Raw genomic sequence first — 22,373 nt, forward strand, 5'->3', positions numbered from 1 at the left:
CTCATAATTAACGCATGAAATGGTTAACTGGACAAAATGTACTGAGATTAAAAGTCCTGAATTCAGCTTCAAACATCCCATCCCATAAAAGTGTCTAAACATGTCGGCCTTCAAACTGAACTGAACTGTTGTCAGTGTTCTGATCTGAACTGTACACGTCATCGCAGATAAACCCCTGAAAAGCACGACATCAAACATGAACACGAGGAAACAGACGGTTTTACAAAAAGACAGTTTTATTGGTTTTATTAACAACTGTACATTTGTTTTCAGTGCTGACAGCGTTTCGACTTTGGTGTGGTTTAGGAGGGACAAGTGCTTTTGTCCTTTTGTTTTTCAGGTGGAAATGCTGACGGGCTCAGCAGCACAGTGAAGACACCAGAATTATTCACCTAGCATGAATTAAAGTCAGAATGGGACACATTCCATGTGTTCAGTTGTGTTTTTGTGTTTCGACGGACATGCTGTTCCTCTGGCCTTGCTGAACATTTGGGGTAACTGAGCTGTCAGAAGTCTCTGTGTGCCTTCTCTACGCGGCCAAACATATTCCAGGAACAGTGATAAGATACAAAGGGCATCAGGATTCAGTAGCCCACATCGGACTGTTTGAGTTTAGTCTGTAGCCAACAAATCAATGGTGCAATTCAAGATCCAGATTACGTCAAAGTTAGCAAAAAGCACACAGCTGTCCAGTTTGTGCCTGCTGCTGATGGAGGTCCAAGGTGAAGCTAAACATGAAACGTTCCTTATCTCCCATAATCTAACAAGGTCAAACAAACAGGGAGACAGAGCACACACACGGAGCAGTACATTTAGTCCACTTTAAAAAGGGTTTTATAGATATTTAGAACAATTACATTTACATCCATCTGTTTTTCTGCAGTGGTCCATCCTGATCCTGGTCTGACCAGAGCACGTGTTCATCATCGGGTAAGAGCACAGTGACAAAAAGGCCATTTTAAAAATCAACACAAAATGTCCTACTTGCGAGTTTTCGTGCTCCTAGAATTTGATTTCTGAAAAGGTCAGCCTGGAGATTGTGCTTTAAAAATCAGCTGTTAAAAAGTCCTCGCCTTATGTTCTCTCACTTCAGACTGGGAGAGAGAGAGGGGGCAAAAAAATCATCACAAGTACACCCAGGACATGAAAATATATATATATTTTTTATAATATATATAATATATATAAAATGTCTTTTATTTAATCCGATATGTACACTTTTCACAAGATGTCCAGGGAACGAGGTTCTTAGAAATGAAGCGCTGCTTCATAGGGTGACACCTACATATTGTCCAAAAAAAAAAAAAAAAAAAAAAATCTAAAATTTGAAATCACAAAAAATGTACAACCCAAACATAAAAACCTCCACAGAAAAGCCCCTTGAACCAAAGGCTCCACTTGTTTCCATTTGCAGTGTCTGTTGTGTCCCAGCTCCTCCTGCTTCAGACGGGGGCGTGGCCTCAGTCCAAACACTGAAGCAGATGAAGCAGATGAAGCCTGCTGTTCTCTAGTAGATGACCTCGTACACTGTGGCCTTCTTGTCTCCAGATCCTGTCACTATGTATTTGTCATCTGCTGAAATGTCACAGCTCAGGACAGACGAAGATTCCTTGGACTGTGGGACAAATCAGAGGAGTCGCCATTAACTCACATTTTCAGGATTCGTAGTCACAAATTTAGGTGAATTTTGACTGTAAGTGCAGTCACTGAATGATCCCACTGTGGTGGTGTCATTTTTACCAAACACAAATACTCTCACACTGGTTTGGAAACGGGCCTTTTATGGGCCAAAGGCTTTACTAGGTTAATTCCTTGTTCCTTTTTTGCACCAAATATTTCTTTACTCTTCTAACATTACTGATCCATTTTGCATCATTGGCTATGGCCTGAAAATTATATGACTTGGGCAATTACGCTATGAGACCAACGCTTTGTGATGACAGTAAGTGTGAACCTGCTTTTGTTCCCTTGAAGTAACAGTCAAACTGGTCACTGCTTTAACATTTTCTTCCATCAATATTCTTAGAAATCATTTACCTATGATCAGGATTAGGGATGTAACGATTACTGGTAAAATGATAAACCACGGTAAAATTGCAGACGGTTAGTATTACCATTTCAGTTCTAATTATCATGATAACCGTGTTTGATTACTGCATTTTTAGGGGAAAAAACGCCTATGTAAAGATCTGCTTTTATGTCAAATATTTGAGTACAGTTTTAATTTATTACAATTTTGATTTTCTATACCTAATAACTGGAACCAATATTAACTTTTAAAGTCTTTGAAAAGGTTTGTTAAGCATCTGTGTTATTTATGCAATAAAGTATAAACATTTTTCAAATCGGATTTTTTGTGTGTGTTTTCTGGCCTTTTGTGTTGATATAGTAGGTTAAAGTGACAAAATAATAGACAGATAAAATAGATGAAGTTGTGCTGAAGAAAAAGATACCAAACACGGGTATAGTAAACATTTGTTTATGTAATATATAAAGGCAAAATCAAAAGTACGGAAAAATGGCCAAAATAGGCTCAGACCACTAAGGGTTAATATTTGAACGTTTCTGCCAAGAGAAAGTGCATTGTACCAATTATTTTATTTATTTATTTATTTAAATACAACTTGGTTAAATTATTTCAGTGTGTGTATTAGTAGTTTTTGAACATTTTGAGCACAATTTCAATAATACCGCAATAATAATAACTGATAATTTTGGTCACAATAACCATGATATGAAATTTTCATATCGTTACATCCCTAATCAGGATGTTACATCCTGTCATTTTCAGACTCACCTGGAAAATACTTGCACCATAAGGAGTCCTCCATGCATTCAACAGATTGTCCTTCCCTGTGCTCACAAACCATTTACCTGCACAAACACAAAACACCGTCAGACTGGGCTCACGTTTAGCGTTGTTGTGGAACATAAAAAGTAGTGAAACACCATTACACAAATGAACATAAACTGTACATAATGACGGAGAAAGTGCCCCATTTCCACTCTGATAATTATTTTAATCACCCTCTGATTAATTACCCAACTGACTAGTCGGCTAATGACTTAATTAGTGACATAAGGGCTCTGAAGCAGCCAGTTCTGCAGAGCTGCAGATATGGGATTGTGCTGTGGGGGGTCTTGTGGGGAGGAAATGAATACTGACATTTCATGTAGAAAAAAAAGCTGCAGTGAAACCTCATTTGTCTGAGCCTTGAATTTCAAAGCAGCTGTTCAGCCAACAGGCACCAGCAGCCTCACAAACGAACGTGTCCGTCTGCACTTCCCTTGTTAACATACAGCTACAAGCTTTCCCTCTGTTTATTATGGACTGAACGGTGATGTGATCACGCTCCGATCTGACATTTAATTCTTATAAATGAGCTGCATTTATCGCAACTTCTGAAAAGAAACACAACAAGTAGCTAAACAGCATTTTAACCCTTTCATGCACAGTGGTTACTACAGTGGACAGGCATTTTACAACTGTTCTATTCATGGATTTTGTTATTTTAGTTCCATATCTGCCAACATAGTGGACGCTTATGCATCATCCCATACACTGCAGTTCATATAATTACTGTAACTTTGCTGTTCTTCATAAACTTGACCTGCACTAACATGTTTGAGAGTAAATCAGTTGCTTGTTGCTATTAGACTGTAATTAACAGTTTTTTGTTTTGTTTTTTTAAACAAAATGATGACAAAAGTAGCACTGGGTTTTTATGGGTTAAACAAAAAACTTTCTTTTTTTGCATATTATCTCCATGGAGTGAGTAATAACCAGTATTAGAGTATGTTAAAATGTGAGAAAACATCAGATTAGCTGCAATAAAAATGTTTTTATTTCATAGTTTTCACACAGTATATCAATAAAGATGTTTCTTTGCTTCAAAAATTAAATGCATGGTGTACAGCTGAATGGACATTTTTGCATCTCCATGACAAATAGGTTTTTAAAAAATGTCAATTGCATTGTTATTTTAATGCCTAGAGGAATAAAAACACTCAGGAAAAAAAATCTTTATTAAGGCTGTCATAATTCATGCATGAAAGGGTTAATTAACGGAGCAGTTAGAATCTGATCTGTTTCTTGCCTCACTGTGTCCAACAAACCTGTTGGACTTTAAATCTGTCCCATCACAGCCTACACCTGTCGGTTCATTGGTTTAGATCAGGGCTTGGCTGGTTTCTTACCACAGTAGGCGAACTTCAGTGACAGAACGCAGCTTTCATGCAGGTGGAGCTGGTACTTGTCAGGCTTGGTGTGGTGTAGAACTTCCACATTGCTGCTCTCCATGCCCACAGCCAACCATTCCCCAGTGGGGCAGTAACCCAATGAGAAGATCTGCACCGAGAAAAGACACCAGATCAAACCTATTCAACTGCATCGTATATGGAGTGAGTAATGGGACGAATGTGTCCACTGATTCAAATATGAAAATACAGATTCAATCTACTGGGATCTGAGCGGACCTGAACCTTTGTTAAATCCTGTAAACCTTGAAAACATGGGCCTTTTGAAGCTGGAGTTACATCAACGTCTGCTCACTGTAGTTGAACACTTGTTGGAAACTTCAAGCTTCCATTTTTAGTGTTTTTTATTTTTAGAGGTGGTTTGTATTAGAATTCCAAATAAACTGAGAAAATAACCACGGAATGAACTGCAGGTTTATTTCAAATTACGTACAATAACTGTATTGCAATTTAGGAAAAAAAAACATCAAACATCTTGAGGTTTTTGTACAGAAATGTAATATAATGATCCCTTAATTGACCTCTTGTTAGCGTACTCCTTGTTTTCAATCATCAGATGCTGTCAAATTCTACAGAGATGGTTCTTTTTTTTTTTTTGGTCAATATAAATACATCTCATTTGTTTATTACAACTGACCCTTCGCTAAGACCCACCCCCCATGGTTACAGTTGCTAGGCCTGGCACGCTTTCTCTTTGCGGTTCATTCCCGTTGGCATGTAAACATGGATTTGACAACGTCTTGACAAATCATGTACAGAACAGACATATATAGGAACAACAATGTTCTTGCATCACAGGGTAAGTCAATAATGTTTTATTTTAAGCTAAGTTTCCGTTATGACTCCCTATAGTTTTCGGTATCTGATATGTTTTAGCCTGTTGCTAAATGCTGTGTTTTCCATCTGTTTATAGCACACCAACATATGGTTCCCACATCGTGGGTTTAGCCTTAAGCGGCGCACAACCCCCTAACCCTATGTTGAAACATTAGTTACTTTTAATCAATATTCTACTACGGCAGCGGTGACCAACCCTGGTCCTAGAGAGCTACTATCCTGCATGTTTTAGATGTATCCCTCTTCCAACACACCCGATTCAAATGATAAGCCTATCATCAAGCTCTGTAGAAGCCTGACAACCACCCATTAGATGTGCTGGAAGTGAGAGTCATCTAAAACAAGCAGGATAGTTCTTGAAGTTCAGGGTTGGTGACCCCTGTACTACAGTCTTGTAGCTAACAACTGTGCTAGTTAGCATTAGCATCTTACCTTAGAATATACAAGTCCCGTACACACACTGCTTATGCATTTTGCTCTGGAGGCGAATGCTTGCCAGTCACTCCTCTCTTAGTTACCGTTGCTAACCTGTGATTGATCAGTGGTGGTTCTAGGGCGGGACTTAGCGAAGGGTCAGTTGTAAAAGGGTTGTTTCATGTAAAGGCGTAATGATTAATCCAATCAGTCAAAAATATTTTTGATTAATGTGTTGAAGACTGCAGTGCACATATTGTTTGTAGGTGTCATAGGTGTCATACTTTTATCCTGTTATTGTTGTTATTTCTATATAGATTTTTTTTATATGTATCCTATTACTTTAATACGTTTTGTGGTTGTTTCAGCTGGTTCTGGAATAAATAAAATACAAATAAAATAAAGGAAAGATAAAATAAAATAAAACTTTTTTTTTTTTTTTTTACTTTTTTTGCAGATTCAATTAATTGTTTAATCAAATAATAAAAAAAATCTAGAAATTAATTGATAACAAAAATAATCGATAGTTGCAGCTCTAATTTCATGTATCTTTTCTCATACTATGACCAGCTTTCATACCATACCACTTGGGTGCCATGATACTCAGTGTTGAGTTTGGTCCCTTTGTCCATTTGTTATCTTTAATGTTTATCATGTAACATAGTGTGCTATGTGGTTGATTTCAATGTCACTGTTACACAAGACAAAGCCCTGATGACTTGCCATGTTTATGACAGATGTTGACTTTGTTCCAATGATTAGCCCCGAAGGCGTTACACGACCCTGTCATAAAATAACGTACCATCATAGAAGGTTTTGGTTGTACCGCGCACCACTACAACAATAATGTCTTGCACATATGAACATGTCAGGGCTGCCGTATGACTTGGTTTCTACCTGTGAGGTAAAGTCGTGTTGCTGGAGTTGCCGCCCCTCTCTCAGATCCCAGGAGCGGACAGTGTTGTCGAGTCCTCCGGTCCATAGTTTGGTCCCATCGTGGGAGATGTCAATGCAGCTGGCTCCATCTGTGTGGCCCTGGAACTGCCTGCAACCAACACCACATGACCAACAGTCAGAAACAGAACAGCTCCCGTAGGGGGTGTCGTTGTTCAAACACAATGAACAGAGTGTTTGTGGCACAGAACCTGCTTCCAGTTTTGATAAAACCAGATGCACAGAGACACTGACCTGACAAGGGTCTGATTGTGGAGGTCCCACACAGCGATGTTTCCATCCGAACAGCAGGAAAAGCAGACCTTGGCGTCAGGGCTGATGGCCAGAGCGTAGCAGGCCGGAGCAGAGGAAGTGAGCTCCGCCTTGATGCGTGGCGTCTGCGAGGCCAGATCCCAGATGGTCAGAGTGGAGGCCTCGCCACCCACTATGAGGGTGCGGCCGTCAGGCAGCAGCTTACAGGAGCGGATGTAATTGTCCCTGTTCTGGAAGACAAACGGAAGGAAGACGCCATCACAACCTCAGCGAGGGGGTGCCATCAATGTCACGTTACCAATGGAGACACACCCTCTCAATCCATTTATCCATTTCTCTCAAACATACACACACAAACGTCACATATTCAAAGCCTGGATATTTCTATATCAAATTTGTTCAGATTTCATATGTTCCATTGTGTCTGTTTAGTTGTTGAAGCTTTCAAAGATGTTACAGTTTGCACAATAAATGATCACATTGATGAATCACGTGTTATTTAAACATAATGTGCTGCACACTTTTAATCCCCCTCAGCCAAGTATATTGTAAGATTCTGTTGAAAGTTACTGCCCTACAACTTTTATTAGATTGTCTTTGTGTAAAACCTATTACATACATATTTATATTTGAAAGTACTTAGATATTAGAACTGCACAAGGACATATGACCTTGAAAAAGTAGGTCAAAGTCTCCCATTTTTAATATTCTTCTGCTCCATGCCAAGATGCACCCACAGTATAAATTTGGTACAGATATCGCAATGCATTCTTCAGATAATGCAATTATGTTGTTGAATGGACAGACAGACAGACAGACAGACAGATGCCAAAATGATTGCAATACCCCTTCGGTCAGATGTTGGCTGAGGGGTAAAAATGATTTCATATCCACACAACCAAATCCCTCTTGTGGCCGTCAATAACATAACTCCAAAATTCAAGAATTTCATGCATCAGCCTACAATGGGAGAATGGTTGAAACTGGTGGAATACAGTGAAAAATGTCAAGTATCACTAGTTTTCTTCAAAATTAAATCTTGACATTAGAGAAGGTATGGATCTACACCACTGGTCAAAATTTTAAGACCATTTAAAAAATTGCAAGAATTTACATTTTGCACAGTAGGATCTTAAAAAGGATCTAAGTAGAGTTTCAAAATGCAAAAAGAAATAGGAGAGACAAAAAAAATTAGCAATTTATTGAAAACAACAAACTGAAATAGGCTGTTCATCAGACACTCAAAAGTCTATGACCACAGCTCAAAAAAACCCAAACCCCCCCCCCCCCCCCCCCCCTAAAATAGAAATAAAAGTTTCAAATAAGGACTCAGTAATGAGTAGCTCCACCGCTCTTGTTGATCACTTAAAAAATTCATTTTGGCGTGCTTGATTATTGTTATTATTAAGATGGGAGTGTATCCAGGAGGCTAGTGGAAACATTGCTCCAAGTGGTGAAGATGGCTTCACGGAAGGCATCCACTGTCTGGAACTGATGTCCATTTTTGGTAACTTCCTTGCCATCCATCCCAAAATGTTCTCAATTGGATTTAGATCAGGGGAACAGGCAGGATGGTCCAAAACAGTGATGTTCTTCCTCTGTTCTCAGTCCTTTGTCATTGTGAACTGCAGCGTTGTCCTGTTTTTAAGCCCAGTCATTACCACACAGACCAAGGCCCTCAGTCATGACGGATGCCCCCTACAACATCTGCACATAGCCAGCCGCAGTTTGACACCCCTGCACAACCAGAAGCGCCATTGTTCCACTGAAGGAAACATCACCCCAGATCATGATGGCAGTGACCCCCCCCCCCCCCCCCCCCCCCACTGTGTTGTGTAGAAAACATCTCCAGTGGGATCTCCTTGTCATGCCAGTAACATTAGAAGTCATCAGGACTGTCCAGGTTACATTTCTTCTCATCAGAGAATAAAACTTTCTTCCACTTTTCACTGTCCCATATTTGGTGCTCTCTTGCAAAGTAAAAAATGGGCAATTTTGTGGCATTGAAGGAGACGAGGGCTTTGAAGACGTGTTTTGTTCTTAAAGCCCTTCTCTCTCAGATGCTGTTTGATGGTTATTGGGCTGCAGTCGGCACCAGGAACAGCCTTAATTTAGGTCGAGGATCTTGACGGACAGCTAATCGAATCCTCCAGCTCAGCACCGGTGAATTTTTTTTGGATCTACCACCTGACTTTTTTGTTCCATAACACTCAGGATCTTTTAAGGAATTCAAAATGACTGTCTTACAGCGTCCAACCTCAGCAGCGTTGGCGTGTTGCGAGAGGCTTTGTTTATGCAGCTCAACAATCAGACCAATCTAGTCAAAGAAAGACAGCTTTGTTTTAACTTTGCCATCAGGAGGTCATGACAATGTGAATACCTGACAAAAAATGACACTGAATCCACATTTTTGTGCAGGTTTTGGCTTTTAAAGGCTGTGGTCTTAAACTTTTGATCGGCTGATGAACTGCCTATTTCAGTTTAATTGTTGTTTAAAATAAATTGCTTACTCAAAATTTTTTTTCTCACTTCCATTCCTTCTTTTTGCATTTTGAAACTCTACTTAGAACCTTTTTAAGATCCAACAGTGCAAAATATAAATTCAAGCAATTTTTCAAATGGTCTTAAAATTTTGATCAGGTATGTATACTGTATTGGCAGTGAGAATAAAAAATGTTGTTTTAATGATGGTCAATGGGCCATTTATGGCCACGAAGGTAACTAGAGGGAGTGTCTGACACTACAGAAAAAACACTAATGCAATCAAATCATTCATTCATTTTCTGAACCTGCTTTATCCTCACTAGGGTCACGGGGGTCGCTTGGAGCCTATCCCAGCTACACAGGGGCGAAGGCGGGGTACACCCTGGACAAGTCGCCAGTTCATCACAGGGCAATCAAATCAGTTTTGTTGATAATCTTTGACATGTCCAAGACTCTAATCACCAATGTCCCATCCCCCTACTATTTAATATATAGAAAATATCAAATGTTTTTGCAATTTTTGTAATAAATAATTTAGAATTTAAATAATTAAAGTGACATCTAAAGGGTTCAAATCCTGAAAATGATCACATATTTAGTAGTTTTGAACAGGGCTGAGGATGTTTCAGAAATTAATCAAAAATTGTTATAGCAGTTATTTTTGTGCATGTATATTTTTAACAGAAGGTGTCCAGAGGGTTAATGTCCCTCTCAGCCACTTGTTAACAAAAACCTTATTTAAAGCATGAAAAGTCTTCAAAAGTATAAAATTTACTTATGTATTTTCTAGCGTAAAAACAAAAAAGCTGAAAATCTAGAGCTTTTGTTAGTTAAGCAGGTTCATTTTGTAGTTATTTAATTTTAGATAATTATACTGGGTCACTGGAGAGTTGGAATTAGAGCAGACATTTTTTCCACATCTGATGTTCTCCATTTATGTTACTTGTTAAAATGAGTTTTTGTTGGGATTTAAATAGAGATTCTGACTCACATTTGCACACAAAACTATGATGTATAAGTTAAAACTACTCTGACTATGACAGTGGTTTAATATTACAAAAGCAATAGATGTGAAGTATCACTGTAAGATGATTTCCAATGAAGAGTCCAGCTGTGTATCAATGAACACTTGGGTCTTTCTTTGACTTGAAGTGTTCTGACTTGGTCTCAAAGTGAACATATGGATGTCTGCTCTAACTAGAGCTGCAGACTTTGGCCAGACTCCAAGTGAGCAGGAACACGGAGATCAATATGAGCGTGAAAGCTCGCGGTCGAATTAAAACAGCACCCTGATGGCTTTATAAGACCCAATTGCACTCTGGACGTACCTTAAGGCTGTTGGAGGCCGTACGAGTGGAACAGCGTGAAGCCACAGTATCAAAATGAGAAATGGGAGGCAGTTGGGAAGAAGTAATGAGCTGGGTAATGGCAGACAGGGTTGGCCAATCAGAACATCATTACTCAGCAGGCTCTTTTTTCTCACCGAGGATTATTTCAGCACAGCAGCAAGACACGTTGCTGAATTATTCACATCTCTATCTGTTGGAATCTGGGGAAAAGCTACAGTGGGATATGGAGTCAAGCTACATTTGATGCTCAAGAAAAGTCTTAATGAAGGAGAAGAAAGCTCATGAAACTGGGCGGCATTATGTTTTGTTCCTAGTTGGAAGCCCTACTAATATTTGGAACAACACACAGTAATAACGTGTGAAACGCATGTCCTTTTGTTGTCACTTGTGAGAAACAGTAAGTATTTACCAGGCAGTCGAGTTGGGACACGGGGCTCTTGCTGCCGGGTTGGCTGATGTCCCAGATCTTGACACAGCCCTTGCCACCGGTGTAGACGTGACGTGTGGGGTTGCTGATGGTGACGGCACACACCACTTCCCCATGGCTCAGTGTGTTGATCTGGCGAGCGTGGCGTGGGATACCCGGGCCGATCAGAGCGTCCGGAGGGAAGGGCACGGGCTGCATCTGACCATCTGCGCTCACATGAAAAGAATAAGCCCTGGGGGGGGAGGGAGGGGGGCAGGGCAGGACGGTCAGTTTGTGTCTTAACAGACGTCTCAGTTCATCTCAGATCAGTTTAACTTCAACAGATGTTTGAGTCTGCACCAAAACTAAAGCAACATGATCATTGGGATTAATTGATTTAATTTTCCTCACAACTTCCAAATGATTTATGTTTGTCTTTTCCCAAGTGATTTATCACCATTTGTTACATTATTCTGTACATTTTTCGGTATAAGTCAGGTTTTTTTCTCAGAGAAAATTAAACAATTAGATCAAATCTGAAAAAAGTTACTTTTTCAACAAAATCTATCATTAACTGAACATAAACCCAGTGTGTCCATCCACTGTCATTGATTCAACTCCATGGGTTTTACTGGTGAATCAATGTTGTAGAAGATGGCAGTGTTTCCACGCTCACTATGGAGCCTCTGAATGTCCAAATGGGTCATATCTAATGATCATGAAAAGATGACAAACTGTATTTTACTCCAATTATTTACATGTATAAATAGGATTAATAGATCAACAGGTATAAAACAGTTTACATCAGCTGATGGTTTTGGTTGGCAGTGGATGTTTGGGTCTTTATGGGTTTATGATACTGGAAACACTGACAGCTGGTCAGAAAATATGTGACTTCAGAATAAGTCGTGCTCATGTCATGTTGGCACTGAATGTCATTTAGCTTATATTTATCTCAGTTTTAATAATATGAATGTACAGCACTGGCCTTGTTCATGTCCATTAACATACATTAGGAAGCTTTGGATTAGTGAATGTTTATGGAAATGGCAGAATTTGAAAACTTAAGGTGGTTTTTGCCATTTTCAAAAAAGTCAGTGTGTGTATTAATGTGTTTTAAATTGAAATAGAAACACCTTTTTTGGAAAAAATAAATGTCATGTATCTAACATTTAACACATGTGACTGATCAGCTGTTTGCGGTGCCATACCAGATTTGAATAATATAGGAAAACTTGTCTGGCAGAACAGGTAGTGGAGTGGATGATGAGGAGACGTAATTATTCCTCAGACACACTGGGGTAAACAAATATGAAAGCTATTTCAGATTCTGTTTGAGTCTGTTTAATAGTTTTGCGTAATATTGTCGACAATGTCCCCTTCTGACTACATGAGGCAGTCTTAGTTTATCTGCTCCAAACCAGTTTATGGAAACTGAAACTGAGGAAATTTGTATTTTTTTTGTGAGTTTTCTAAATTGTGCTTTAATTTGATAATTTATTTAAATATTGTTTGCGAAGGCAAAGAAATGTATGAGGATTCTGACTGTGATGTGGGCTTAATGAGACAAGTAATAAGTGCTTATTTTTGTAGAAGGTTAAGTGAATTCGTTGTGCCATTCTTTTCCTTTCTATAGGTTTGTGTTTTTCAGTGTTGATGCTCACATTATTGTCACATTACATTCACAGTCAGATACTTACGGCTTTCCTCCTGAAATGGAGGTAAGGCTGGCGGGCAGACCTGGAGCTCTCATATGTGGATGAGGGTCAAACCCTGCCTGCACAAAGAGAAGCCAAGTATGAGTTCACCAGCAATTTAACCCTAACCCTGCAAACAAAAATTACACAAAGCTAATATTCAAATTGCAGACTGTGCTTCTCTTTATCCGCTAACACCCCGAGGAGCCCTCGTAAGATTGTTTCCAGGCAAATCCGTTAAAAAAAGGCACAGATTGAGTTTCTTTGCATACAGACGAGTCTTCTACAAGGCTACAATACCCCACTTGCTAATGCTAATGAAAGCCTGGGAGATTTTCAAACATGGAGATGCATTTCGGGGTGAGTGTTTTTTTAAAGCCTTTAGAATGCTAACTAACTCACATCAAAGTAAAGGAGCGAGGCTGTCTTTGTAGTTTCTCATTATGTACACACAACAAGCCGCAGCCAGCCAAGCAGAAATGTTCAGTGTCGTCGAGATAGAGGATGTTACTCAAAGTCGTTTGCAAAAAGATTTTACAAGCAGCAGCTGAGGTGGATAAATCAGACAGACACTGGAGAGGGCTTGTTGTGTCAAACGGATGGAGGTGGAATTTATGAATATATCATTGAGAAAATCCATATTCTGTAGAAATTACTTACGATTGATGGGCGTCCGTATGCAGCCGCGGCCGCAGCACTCATCTGAGGTGAAATGAGACCTGGATAAACGCCGGGGCTGGTCAGGGAGCCATTCATCTCATGGTGACCCATCATGGCGAACGGGGTGGCGTAGGACCCAGCGATCGACAGAGGTGTACGTAGGGCAGGAGCAGCTGCACAACACAAAACATTTCACTCAATTCTAGAAGCTTCAGCACTTTTTACACTCAAATATCTGTTGTTCCTCTATGGAGGTCAAGGCCACATATTACATAAATGTTTAAAAATAATCTGGAAAAGTAGGAAAACAGATTCAGCTTCTTTACTTAAGCAAAAGCACAAATGTACACACTGTAAAAGTAACACACGGACAGTAGGAAGTATTTCTACATTCCTAGTGGTACTTCATCCATGTTGGCATTAGGGTTCCTGGTCTCAGATTCATTAAATAGATGACACCTTTTCTTCAAGGTTAAGTCTACTTCTGTCGTACATGATATACAGCTCTGTATAAATCAAGGTTCACCTTTTCTGTTACAGTTCATTCCACAGAGGCTGAAATCTTCCAGCTTGATAAACAATTAATACTACCTGAAATGCATTAAAACTAAAGCTGGTTTAGAAAATGTAGGGAGTAGAAGGTAAAGATATTTGTGCTTAAATGTAGGTGAATAAATCACTAAGTCCACATACTGTGCTTCAGTCATGTCCAGTAGTTAAGTATTTGTACTTTTTTTGTTTCGCCCATGAGTGAAAGGACAGACTTGACCTGAGTCGTCTCGACTGCAGAACAAAGGGCTTATATGCCACTTCTGAAAATACCTCAGTATTTCATCACATCAAGATTGTATTTGTGGTTGAGACATTTTTTCTCAACTGATGTTCCTGCTGTTAAGAATCGAAGAGATTTCCTCTTTTCTTCCAGGCAGAAATATGTTGGGACAGTAATTTGTGTCTGATGTAGTTTTGTCTGCTGGACACAAAATGTGTCACACTTCATGGAAACATTTCCTCTTTCAGCAGATAAATGTCTCATTACTGTCAAACATCTAAAAGTTTAATCTATAAGTAGATTCCACTTCCACTCAAATGAGAGGGGTGTTGAGTTATTCAGGCTTTTAAAAAAAAATTCAAGACACTTTTAAGACATTTAAAAATGCAGTTTAAGCCTGAGTACATGTTCATAAGAAAGATACCGAGTTGTTTATTACCTGAAGGATTTTTCCATAACCTGTATGATCTGTGTCTCATTTCAAGTCAAGGTCTTGAGCAATTCTTCCCAAAGATGCAGTAGACTTCAGATTGGTTACTTTCAACAGGCTTAAGGATGTTTTTCTTATACATTCAGGTGTCATCATACAGACCACCATCTGTCCAGTGTCTACATGTTGTTCATTCCACTCATCCTTAGGTTTGTCTTTCTTCCATTTGATTGTGTCAGTAACCTTGTACTATCGCTATATCGTCCAGACCAAAGTAGCTACTTTTTTTTTTTTTTTTTTAATCAGGGAATGCAACACCCATCTGAAAACTCAGAAAGGGAGGGGGTTGGTGGTGAAAGACGCCTAACTGAGTAGCCAGATTTCATTACCCCTATTAACCTGATTTAATCCTTCTAGAGCAGGGGTCTCAAACTCCAGTCCTCGAGGGCCACTATCCTGCATGTTTTAGATGTATCCCTCTTCCAACACACCTGATTCAAATGATAAGCCTACCATCAAGCTCTGCAGAAGCCTGATAACGACCGTCAGGTGTGCTGGAAGAGGGAAACAACTAAAACATGCAGGATACTGGCCCTCGAGGATCTGAGTTTGAGACCCCTGTTCTAGAGGTACCTTTTTTTGATGAGGAGACAAAAAGTTAGGGTACCCTTGGCACTGCAACAAACTTTCTGGATGTGGTGATAAATTGTGAAAGGTTATCAATTCCATATTGATTTCATTGTTTTGTAACAGTCTAATCAATAGGGCTGGGTATCATGGCCAATTTCCTAAGGTTTCATAAGGTTCTGAATCAATTAATTGCGATTTGATTCGATTCAGTATTAAATGATTGATTCAGGTTCATTTAGTGACACCAAAGTACAATTTTGAGTTGTAACTTGATTATTTGACTACTGCAGCCATGCAACACAGAAGCAATATTGATATCAGAAAGGAAATAAATCTGATATTTCAGCAGCAAACAGATGAATCTGCTCTGGAATAATGAACAGGACACAAACATGTCCATGTTTCTACAGTGGATCTGAACAGACTTCTTCATCATCTTTATTCTGTTTTATACCTGGTGCTTCCAGCCTTAAGGCACATTACTATCACCCTGGGGCACCGACACCAGTTTGGCCCCCCTGAAACAGAATCATGTTGGGCCTTTGGTACAAGAAACTCACTGGAGGGGAGGGTGGACGGACCTTCGTGATTTCCGCTTTACTATTCCTCTAACTCCGCCCTCAGTCACAGGTGATCCAAGTTAATATTTCTAGAGCGACTGGCTTCTGTGACCCGCCTCCACCGGCCAGTTCCTCCACACTGCGGGTTCGAGTTTGAGGCTGGGAGGACCTCCCACTGAGGGGTTTTCCCCACCCTTCCTCTGCCTCCCTCCCGCACCAGAACCGTCGCAAGCATGACCAAGACGCCCCCACATCTCCGCAAGGGGCTCGCGAGACGGAGCTGGCTGCGCTTTCGCGTCAGCGGTTTCCGGGTCGTTTACTCGCGGTCCTGCTCTGAAAAATCGATCTCATCCACCATTAATTGATTACGCAAAATTAAAAAGAAATCAATCCAAAATTGATTAAATTGATTTTTTTTACCCAGCCCTACTAATCAATATAAATTCTTCTGAAACATATTTATAAAAGCAAGACTTAAGTTAATGCAGCCTTATAAAAGTAATGTTAATGTCATAATCCAATCATTTTTAAGGCTCAAAAGTCAGACTCAGATTTTAACACAAGTTCCAGAGTTGGTGATTATTTTTCTCTCAGTTAAATACTGGTTTCACTCCTACATGGTGGTGGCATTAAGGGTTCAGTTACCTAATGCCTCCATGCCAGGTGGTTTGCCCATCGTCAGCGGCCGCAGTCCTGGAGTGGTGCTGGTTCCTGGTGTGGGAGCCTCGTTTCTGGGTGTGGGTGTGTTGGATTTCAGGCTTGGTGTGGATGACTTGTCATTCTGAAACAGAGATGCACTTTAATAACTCGCTGTGTATCTTCTTACAGAAAGTTGCAAGCTGTAAAATGAAACACATCCTGTAGTTTTGTATGCCAGAGGGGGAAAAAAATCCCCTGAGAGTCAGAAATACCCTTGGTGACAGGAAAATCCAGAGTGACAATCTAAGTGGACAGCTCAAGGTAATCCAATCTAACACTGACACTTCATTACAGCCACAGGGAGGGAGTGTTTTGTGGGGGTGGGGGTGCACAGACCTTTTCTTAGAAGTCAAGCTTGTTAAGACTGGCCTGACAAACCTCTCATAATTAGCCCATCTAGTTCTTACTCTGCAGATCACATTGGAGGAAACAGGGTTCAGCCTGGTGACGCTCATTAATGAGGGCTGCAGAGAAACAGGGAATCATGGGAGGCAGAAACAGCGAAGGATGATTTATGGTGGAATACAAATCTATCCTAGTGAAATGTGTAAAGGTTTATGTTGAACTGAACCATTCTGCCTGCTTTAACTGGGTCAGTAAAACTACGTTCACACTGTAAGCCTCGGTGCTCAGTTTGGATTTATTGTTCAGACCTGAGATTTTTCTTTGGTTCATTTTTTTTGTACATTTAGCCAATTTCAGATTTTAGTGTCATAGTCCTAGACAGGCCCCATCGCATCATATGAAGCACATCGTTTTACTGAAGGAGGACACTGAAGTCAATGTTTTCTGATTCATTTATCAGTTGATGAAGCCAGACAATTAGTGAGCAGATACTAATGAGAATGGGGATGAAAAGGAAGTGGGTCAAAGCATAGAATTGTGATAATGGTTATTCTAGAGTGAAGTAAGAAGAATATGAATGCGCTGCAAAAACTCAAATATGACTGTTTTAGTACCATATATAGAAGTGGTGCAAATCAAAATTGAAAAGATCAGATCCCATGCGATTAATGCGGTTTACACAGAAATAAAACAGTCTCACATTTCATTAGCCTCATGGCATAATTGCCCAAGTCATATTTTTGGCCAAACTGTGACATCTGAGTAGCTTTACATTCCTATCACTGCTGTTTCATTTGAATTTGGCCAAAAATATGACTTAAGAAACTATGCTATGAGGCTAACGATATGAGCAAAAATAAACAAAAATAGTGTGAACATAGCCAGAGCTTGAGATTCATCTGCTCATTGTTTGTTTCCTGATCTGTATTAAAGTGAATGTGTTTGTCTGTTATTCTTTATGCTTGTTATTGTTATCTCTTAAGCTGAACCAGACACGTTAACTAGTAAACTGGCCAAAGCTATGAGTTCTACATACGACATATTGGTTGCATTCAACACCTGCATGTATCGTCTCTGTCAAATAATTTCACCCTTTCATGCTTAGCGGTCAGTATAGTGGACAGCTGTTTTACTGCTGTTCTCTTGTATATTCATGGGTTTTGTTGTTTTAGTTTCATATCAGCCAACACACTGGACACTTATGCACCATCCCAAAATACACTGAGATTCATACCATTACTGTAACTTTGCTGTTCTTGATAAACCTGATCTGCAGTAATATATTTTGGTGTTAATCAATAGCTAGTTGTTATCAAACTGTAATTAACCGTTTTCTCAAACAAAAAAGTTTTTTTTTTGCATATTATCTCCATGAAGTGAGTAATAACTAGTATTAGAGTATGCTAAAATGTGAGAACACATCAGATTAGCTGCATTAAAAATGTTTTTATTTCATAGTTTCCACATGCACTACAAACAAAAAGTTAAGGATATTTTAAATTTCTGGGCTATTTTTTTCAGTTGGGATTCTTGCATAGCGCTTTTTACTTTTTTTGTGCGTGAATTGAATTTAAACACATTTTTTTAATGACCAGACAGTTTTATTTGCAAATGGCAAAAATGACTAAAAAAGACAAAAAAATAAGAAATATCCTTAACTTTTGTTTTGTAGTGTAGTTTATCACTTTCTCATATTTGCCCTTTAAATGTTTCTTTGCTTCCAAAATTAATCGCATGGTGTCCAGCTGAGTGGAGATTTTTGTAACTTGATAAAAAACAGGTCCAATTTTTTTTTTTTTTAAATTCATACCTAAAGAGGAAAAAAACACTCAGGAAAAAACATCTTGACTAAGTTTCTCATAATTCATGCATTAAAAGGTTAATGTAAAGAGAACGAGGGGAGGATGAGCAGAAGACTTGAAAAAGCAGACGGTGCAGCTCCCTCTGCACTCCGGTCTGCTGTGTCTCTGGGTTATTTACAACCTCAGGTTCAGGAAGAAATGACCATTTATTGGGTAAGCCATAAAGGAGATTGAGAGGAGTGAGCCACAGGGTTTGATTTCCTCAGAGTGCATCCGCCCTCTGCCCCTTCAAGCCCCTCATAGCAGCCAACTGCTAAGCCTCCTGCGTATTAGTCCTTCACACAGGCACCCACTTCACTTGACAAATGCCCTTTAGTCTGTCACTTCACCCCCTCCGCTGCAGCTGCCTCATTTCATCTCCTGCAGCTTCTGTTCATCCCTTTATCCCTCGTACTCACATGGGCGTGGTCCTTGGCTTTGGAGGACGGCGTGCTGCCTGACGAGGCCACCGAGGCCGGGCTGTTGGGGGCGACATCCTTCTTCAGGACCCGGGATTTATCCAGGCCATTTTCTGGAGGAGAGTGAGCGGGGCTGACCCGGGGGGTGGCCGGATCCTGCTCCATTAAAACCAGACAGACACAGAGAGAGACTGAGCAAACAGACTGGAGGAAAGCCACTGGCATGTACATGTAGGTCAAACAAACTGGGGCCTCATGTGCAAACACAGATAAATATACTCATGCGTGCTTGTACTTGCCCTCATACACACACACACACACACACACACTTTTCATTCACCTGTCATTCCCTTTTTCCTTTGTATTCTTTGTCTTACTTTCTGCATGAATGGCAGAAGAAATGCAGCAAGTAAGCACACACTCACAACCAATATTATGACAGACTTTTTGGTAACTGTGTGGAAGGTGTTGAGGCTTATGTAGACAATTGACAAAGGAGAGCTGTGTGTAGTCAGTGTGTAGCATTCACACACTGTGGAATGTGGCTCGGTAGCTCAGTACAAAAGCAAACTTACTTCATTGGAAACATCCACCACCAGATCGTCACTTTTGTCTCCATCACTGTCCTGAAACCCCAAAGTATGTCACATTTAGTTTACTGGAAGACCATTAACAGTAACAAACAAGCAGTGAGTGTCTAATGTTATGACAGTGATGAGGACTATCATTTCATTTAGATCACATACAACTAAAGCCAAATTTCAGCTATATTCATCAGCTGGTTAAAATTGGAACATTAATTCTTTGTCCAAAATGATTTGTGTGATATGCTTTTTTACACCAAATCCTTGTGTTTGGATTGCATAATGGGCCACTTTAGCATTTGATAAAAATTAAAGTACTGTAAGTACACTTTGAACACAGCCCCTGCTGGAGGGTTTACTAGTGACATGGCACTAGTAACTGTAATTACTTACACTACTGTGGAAAATATGTTATTGCATTATAATTACTAATTGGTGGTGGTTGAGGTATAAAATCATTACCTTTCAGAATGAATTCTTGAATGTTTAATAAAAGTTTGGCAGTAATCAGCCATGCTGACACATTTATTAGAAAACCAATCAAATGTACTCAGATAACCTTGAACTGATTCAAGTAGGTACATCATTTTTTATTTATTTATATATATATATATATATATATATATATATATATATACACACACACACATTTTTTTTAATTTTTTTTTTTTTTTTTTTTACATTTTTAACAGGTTAACTATTATTCTGCTAATAGTCTACTGCACAGACAGACATTTTTATAAAGTGGGACAAACATTTGATTTAATAAATGATAGTATAATAAATTTACTCTCATATTTTGGTTCATTTACACTTACCTTGTAACCTGAGGTTGTTTTTTTAATGATATGATTTAGTTTATACTCCAAAGTTCAAACACATTGGTCAATTAAACAAGCCAAATGTGGGCTGTCTCAGGAGCGATTCAACAAGAAACAGAACATGAGAAAACAGACACTCACATATCTGCTCATGCTGTCTTTGTCATCCACTTTGCGTTTCTTGGAGTCGAGGCCATAATCTGAAGACCCGCGATGCTTCTCGCTTGCTGCTCGCAGGCTGTCTGACGGCGACACAGAGTTATTCTGCCACAACAAGGAGACACTGCATCAGTCACCGGCTAAAGACAACATATGTTGTAGTGTCCGTTCAATGCTTTGAATCCTGTGAACATTTCTGTGTTACCTGTAAAACTGGAGTCTCACTTTGGACAGTGCATCATGAAACAGTGAGCTCAGCTTCTACATTAAATGTAATACTGCTCTGTTCCACTGGTGTCAGACATTCAGCATTTGAGCCCTCCGTGCCATTTGCAAGTAATAATGAAAATGTGTAATAAACTGATGACTTTATGACACTTAATATTAGAAGTAGTAGTCGCTGTCAGATGCATGCATGGCAGATGACGTCTGTCCAGCCAATCAACATGACTCATGAGCAGATTTTAGGTCAGTATTACATATACTGGAAACAATCTGTTGGTTGTGACTTGCATTTGATATTTCCTTCAAATTCAATATTTTTAAGCTTCTAGCACAATGGTCTCTCTGGTAATGCTCCTCTGTTTTGACAAGATATGGACCAACTCTCTGTGCGTCTTGAAAAGAAATATCTGTCTTTTGGGGTAAATAAAGAATAAGAAAATTCAACTTGAAGTTGATTTAAAGCCGATTTAATTTGATTTAAACACTGAATCAAAATGAACAAAATAATTAATACAATGAAAAAAATAACTGTCAAGAAAAGCATGTAAAAAACTAAATGCTGTCCTGCCAACATATGCTCCAATATTAAGCACTGTTTGGAACTTAAACGCAGCAAGTGACAAACCCTCAAAAGCCAGAAACAACCAAATGGTGAGCTTAAGTCGAGGCCTGGCTGCTACCTTTGCCAAAACAGTCACACTATTGACTGTAAAGCTAAATGCACAATGCTCCTGGACTAACTGAACACATTTGGAATAAAAAGGGGGCAGAAGAGGATTCTGGGACAGCTTAGCCTCATCACTGCCAAGGCGATGGAGCAAGAAGGAAACAGATGAAGCAGCTGAGCAAACCCGCAAACACATGAAGAAAAAAAAAAAGACACACAAGGCAAACACGGTAACTCACAAGCAGTGTGGTATTTAAAGCAGATTAAGAGGACGAGGAGGGAGATGTGTGAAAGCAGAGTGCATCTTGGGATATTTACACACACACACACACCTTGACATCTAATCCTCAGACATTCCCTCATGTGACCTCGTCTGAGACACACTTGAAAACACATTTACAATTTAATCAAAATAAACAATGAGGAAACATGTCTTGTCTTCCTGAGATTCAAGGACATGAAAATAAAAACAAATGTGACTAGGACCTGTGTCTCTGAAGCCTAAACCCAGACTAAAGACCACTAGAGAATGCCTGAGGTAAGTGTACAGGCTGCACGATATGAAGAAACAAGTCAATTGTCAGGTTTTTCAGTGTTGTGGACAATTCAGAGAGTAGTTTTCCTTACTATGTCCCTGACTGCATTTAGTTTTGACTGTGACAACCAACTTCTCCTTTTGTACTCAGATTTAGTAATATTAACGGTTTAAAAGGATGTAACATTACATTGCATTTTCTATTGGAAAGTATTATTTTGTTGCTCTACTCCTGTACCCATGTCTTCAGTAAAACTGGTAGGCGGTGACTGGTGAAGCATACACATTTTCCAACAAACACACAGACTGCACTTTGAGCTTTGATTGAGATCGGAAGTACTAATCTTAGTTTACGTTTGTTCAAAAAAATTTAAAA

At 39.4% G+C, this 22,373-nt stretch overlaps 1 protein-coding gene across 6 annotated transcripts in view; it reads right to left on the reverse strand.

The window, feature by feature from the left end:
- Positions 1-213: 213 nt before the first annotated feature.
- tle3b (TLE family member 3, transcriptional corepressor b) overlaps positions 214-22,373 on the reverse strand; it is a 57,220-nt gene continuing 35,060 nt past the window's right edge. For all 6 annotated transcript variants that reach the window (XM_030126277.1, XM_030126268.1, XM_030126249.1 and 3 more), the window contains exons 10-21: positions 20,553-20,675; positions 19,582-19,632; positions 19,007-19,162; positions 16,348-16,483; positions 13,311-13,483; positions 12,654-12,730; positions 10,957-11,206; positions 6,697-6,944; positions 6,406-6,553; positions 4,198-4,348; positions 2,798-2,874; positions 214-1,615 (exon numbers count right to left, since the gene is read on the reverse strand). In XM_030126277.1, coding sequence (XP_029982137.1) covers positions 1,508-1,615; positions 2,798-2,874; positions 4,198-4,348; positions 6,406-6,553; positions 6,697-6,944; positions 10,957-11,206; positions 12,654-12,730; positions 13,311-13,483; positions 16,348-16,483; positions 19,007-19,162; positions 19,582-19,632; positions 20,553-20,675 — 1,698 coding nt within the window. In that variant the 3' untranslated portion in view covers positions 214-1,507. The remainder of the gene's footprint in view (positions 1,616-2,797; positions 2,875-4,197; positions 4,349-6,405; positions 6,554-6,696; positions 6,945-10,956; positions 11,207-12,653; positions 12,731-13,310; positions 13,484-16,347; positions 16,484-19,006; positions 19,163-19,581; positions 19,633-20,552; positions 20,676-22,373) is intronic.

The sequence above is a fragment of the Sphaeramia orbicularis genome, chromosome 3 (genome assembly GCF_902148855.1).
Source record: "Sphaeramia orbicularis chromosome 3, fSphaOr1.1, whole genome shotgun sequence".
In the NCBI taxonomy this organism is placed as follows: domain Eukaryota; kingdom Metazoa; phylum Chordata; class Actinopteri; order Kurtiformes; family Apogonidae; genus Sphaeramia; species Sphaeramia orbicularis.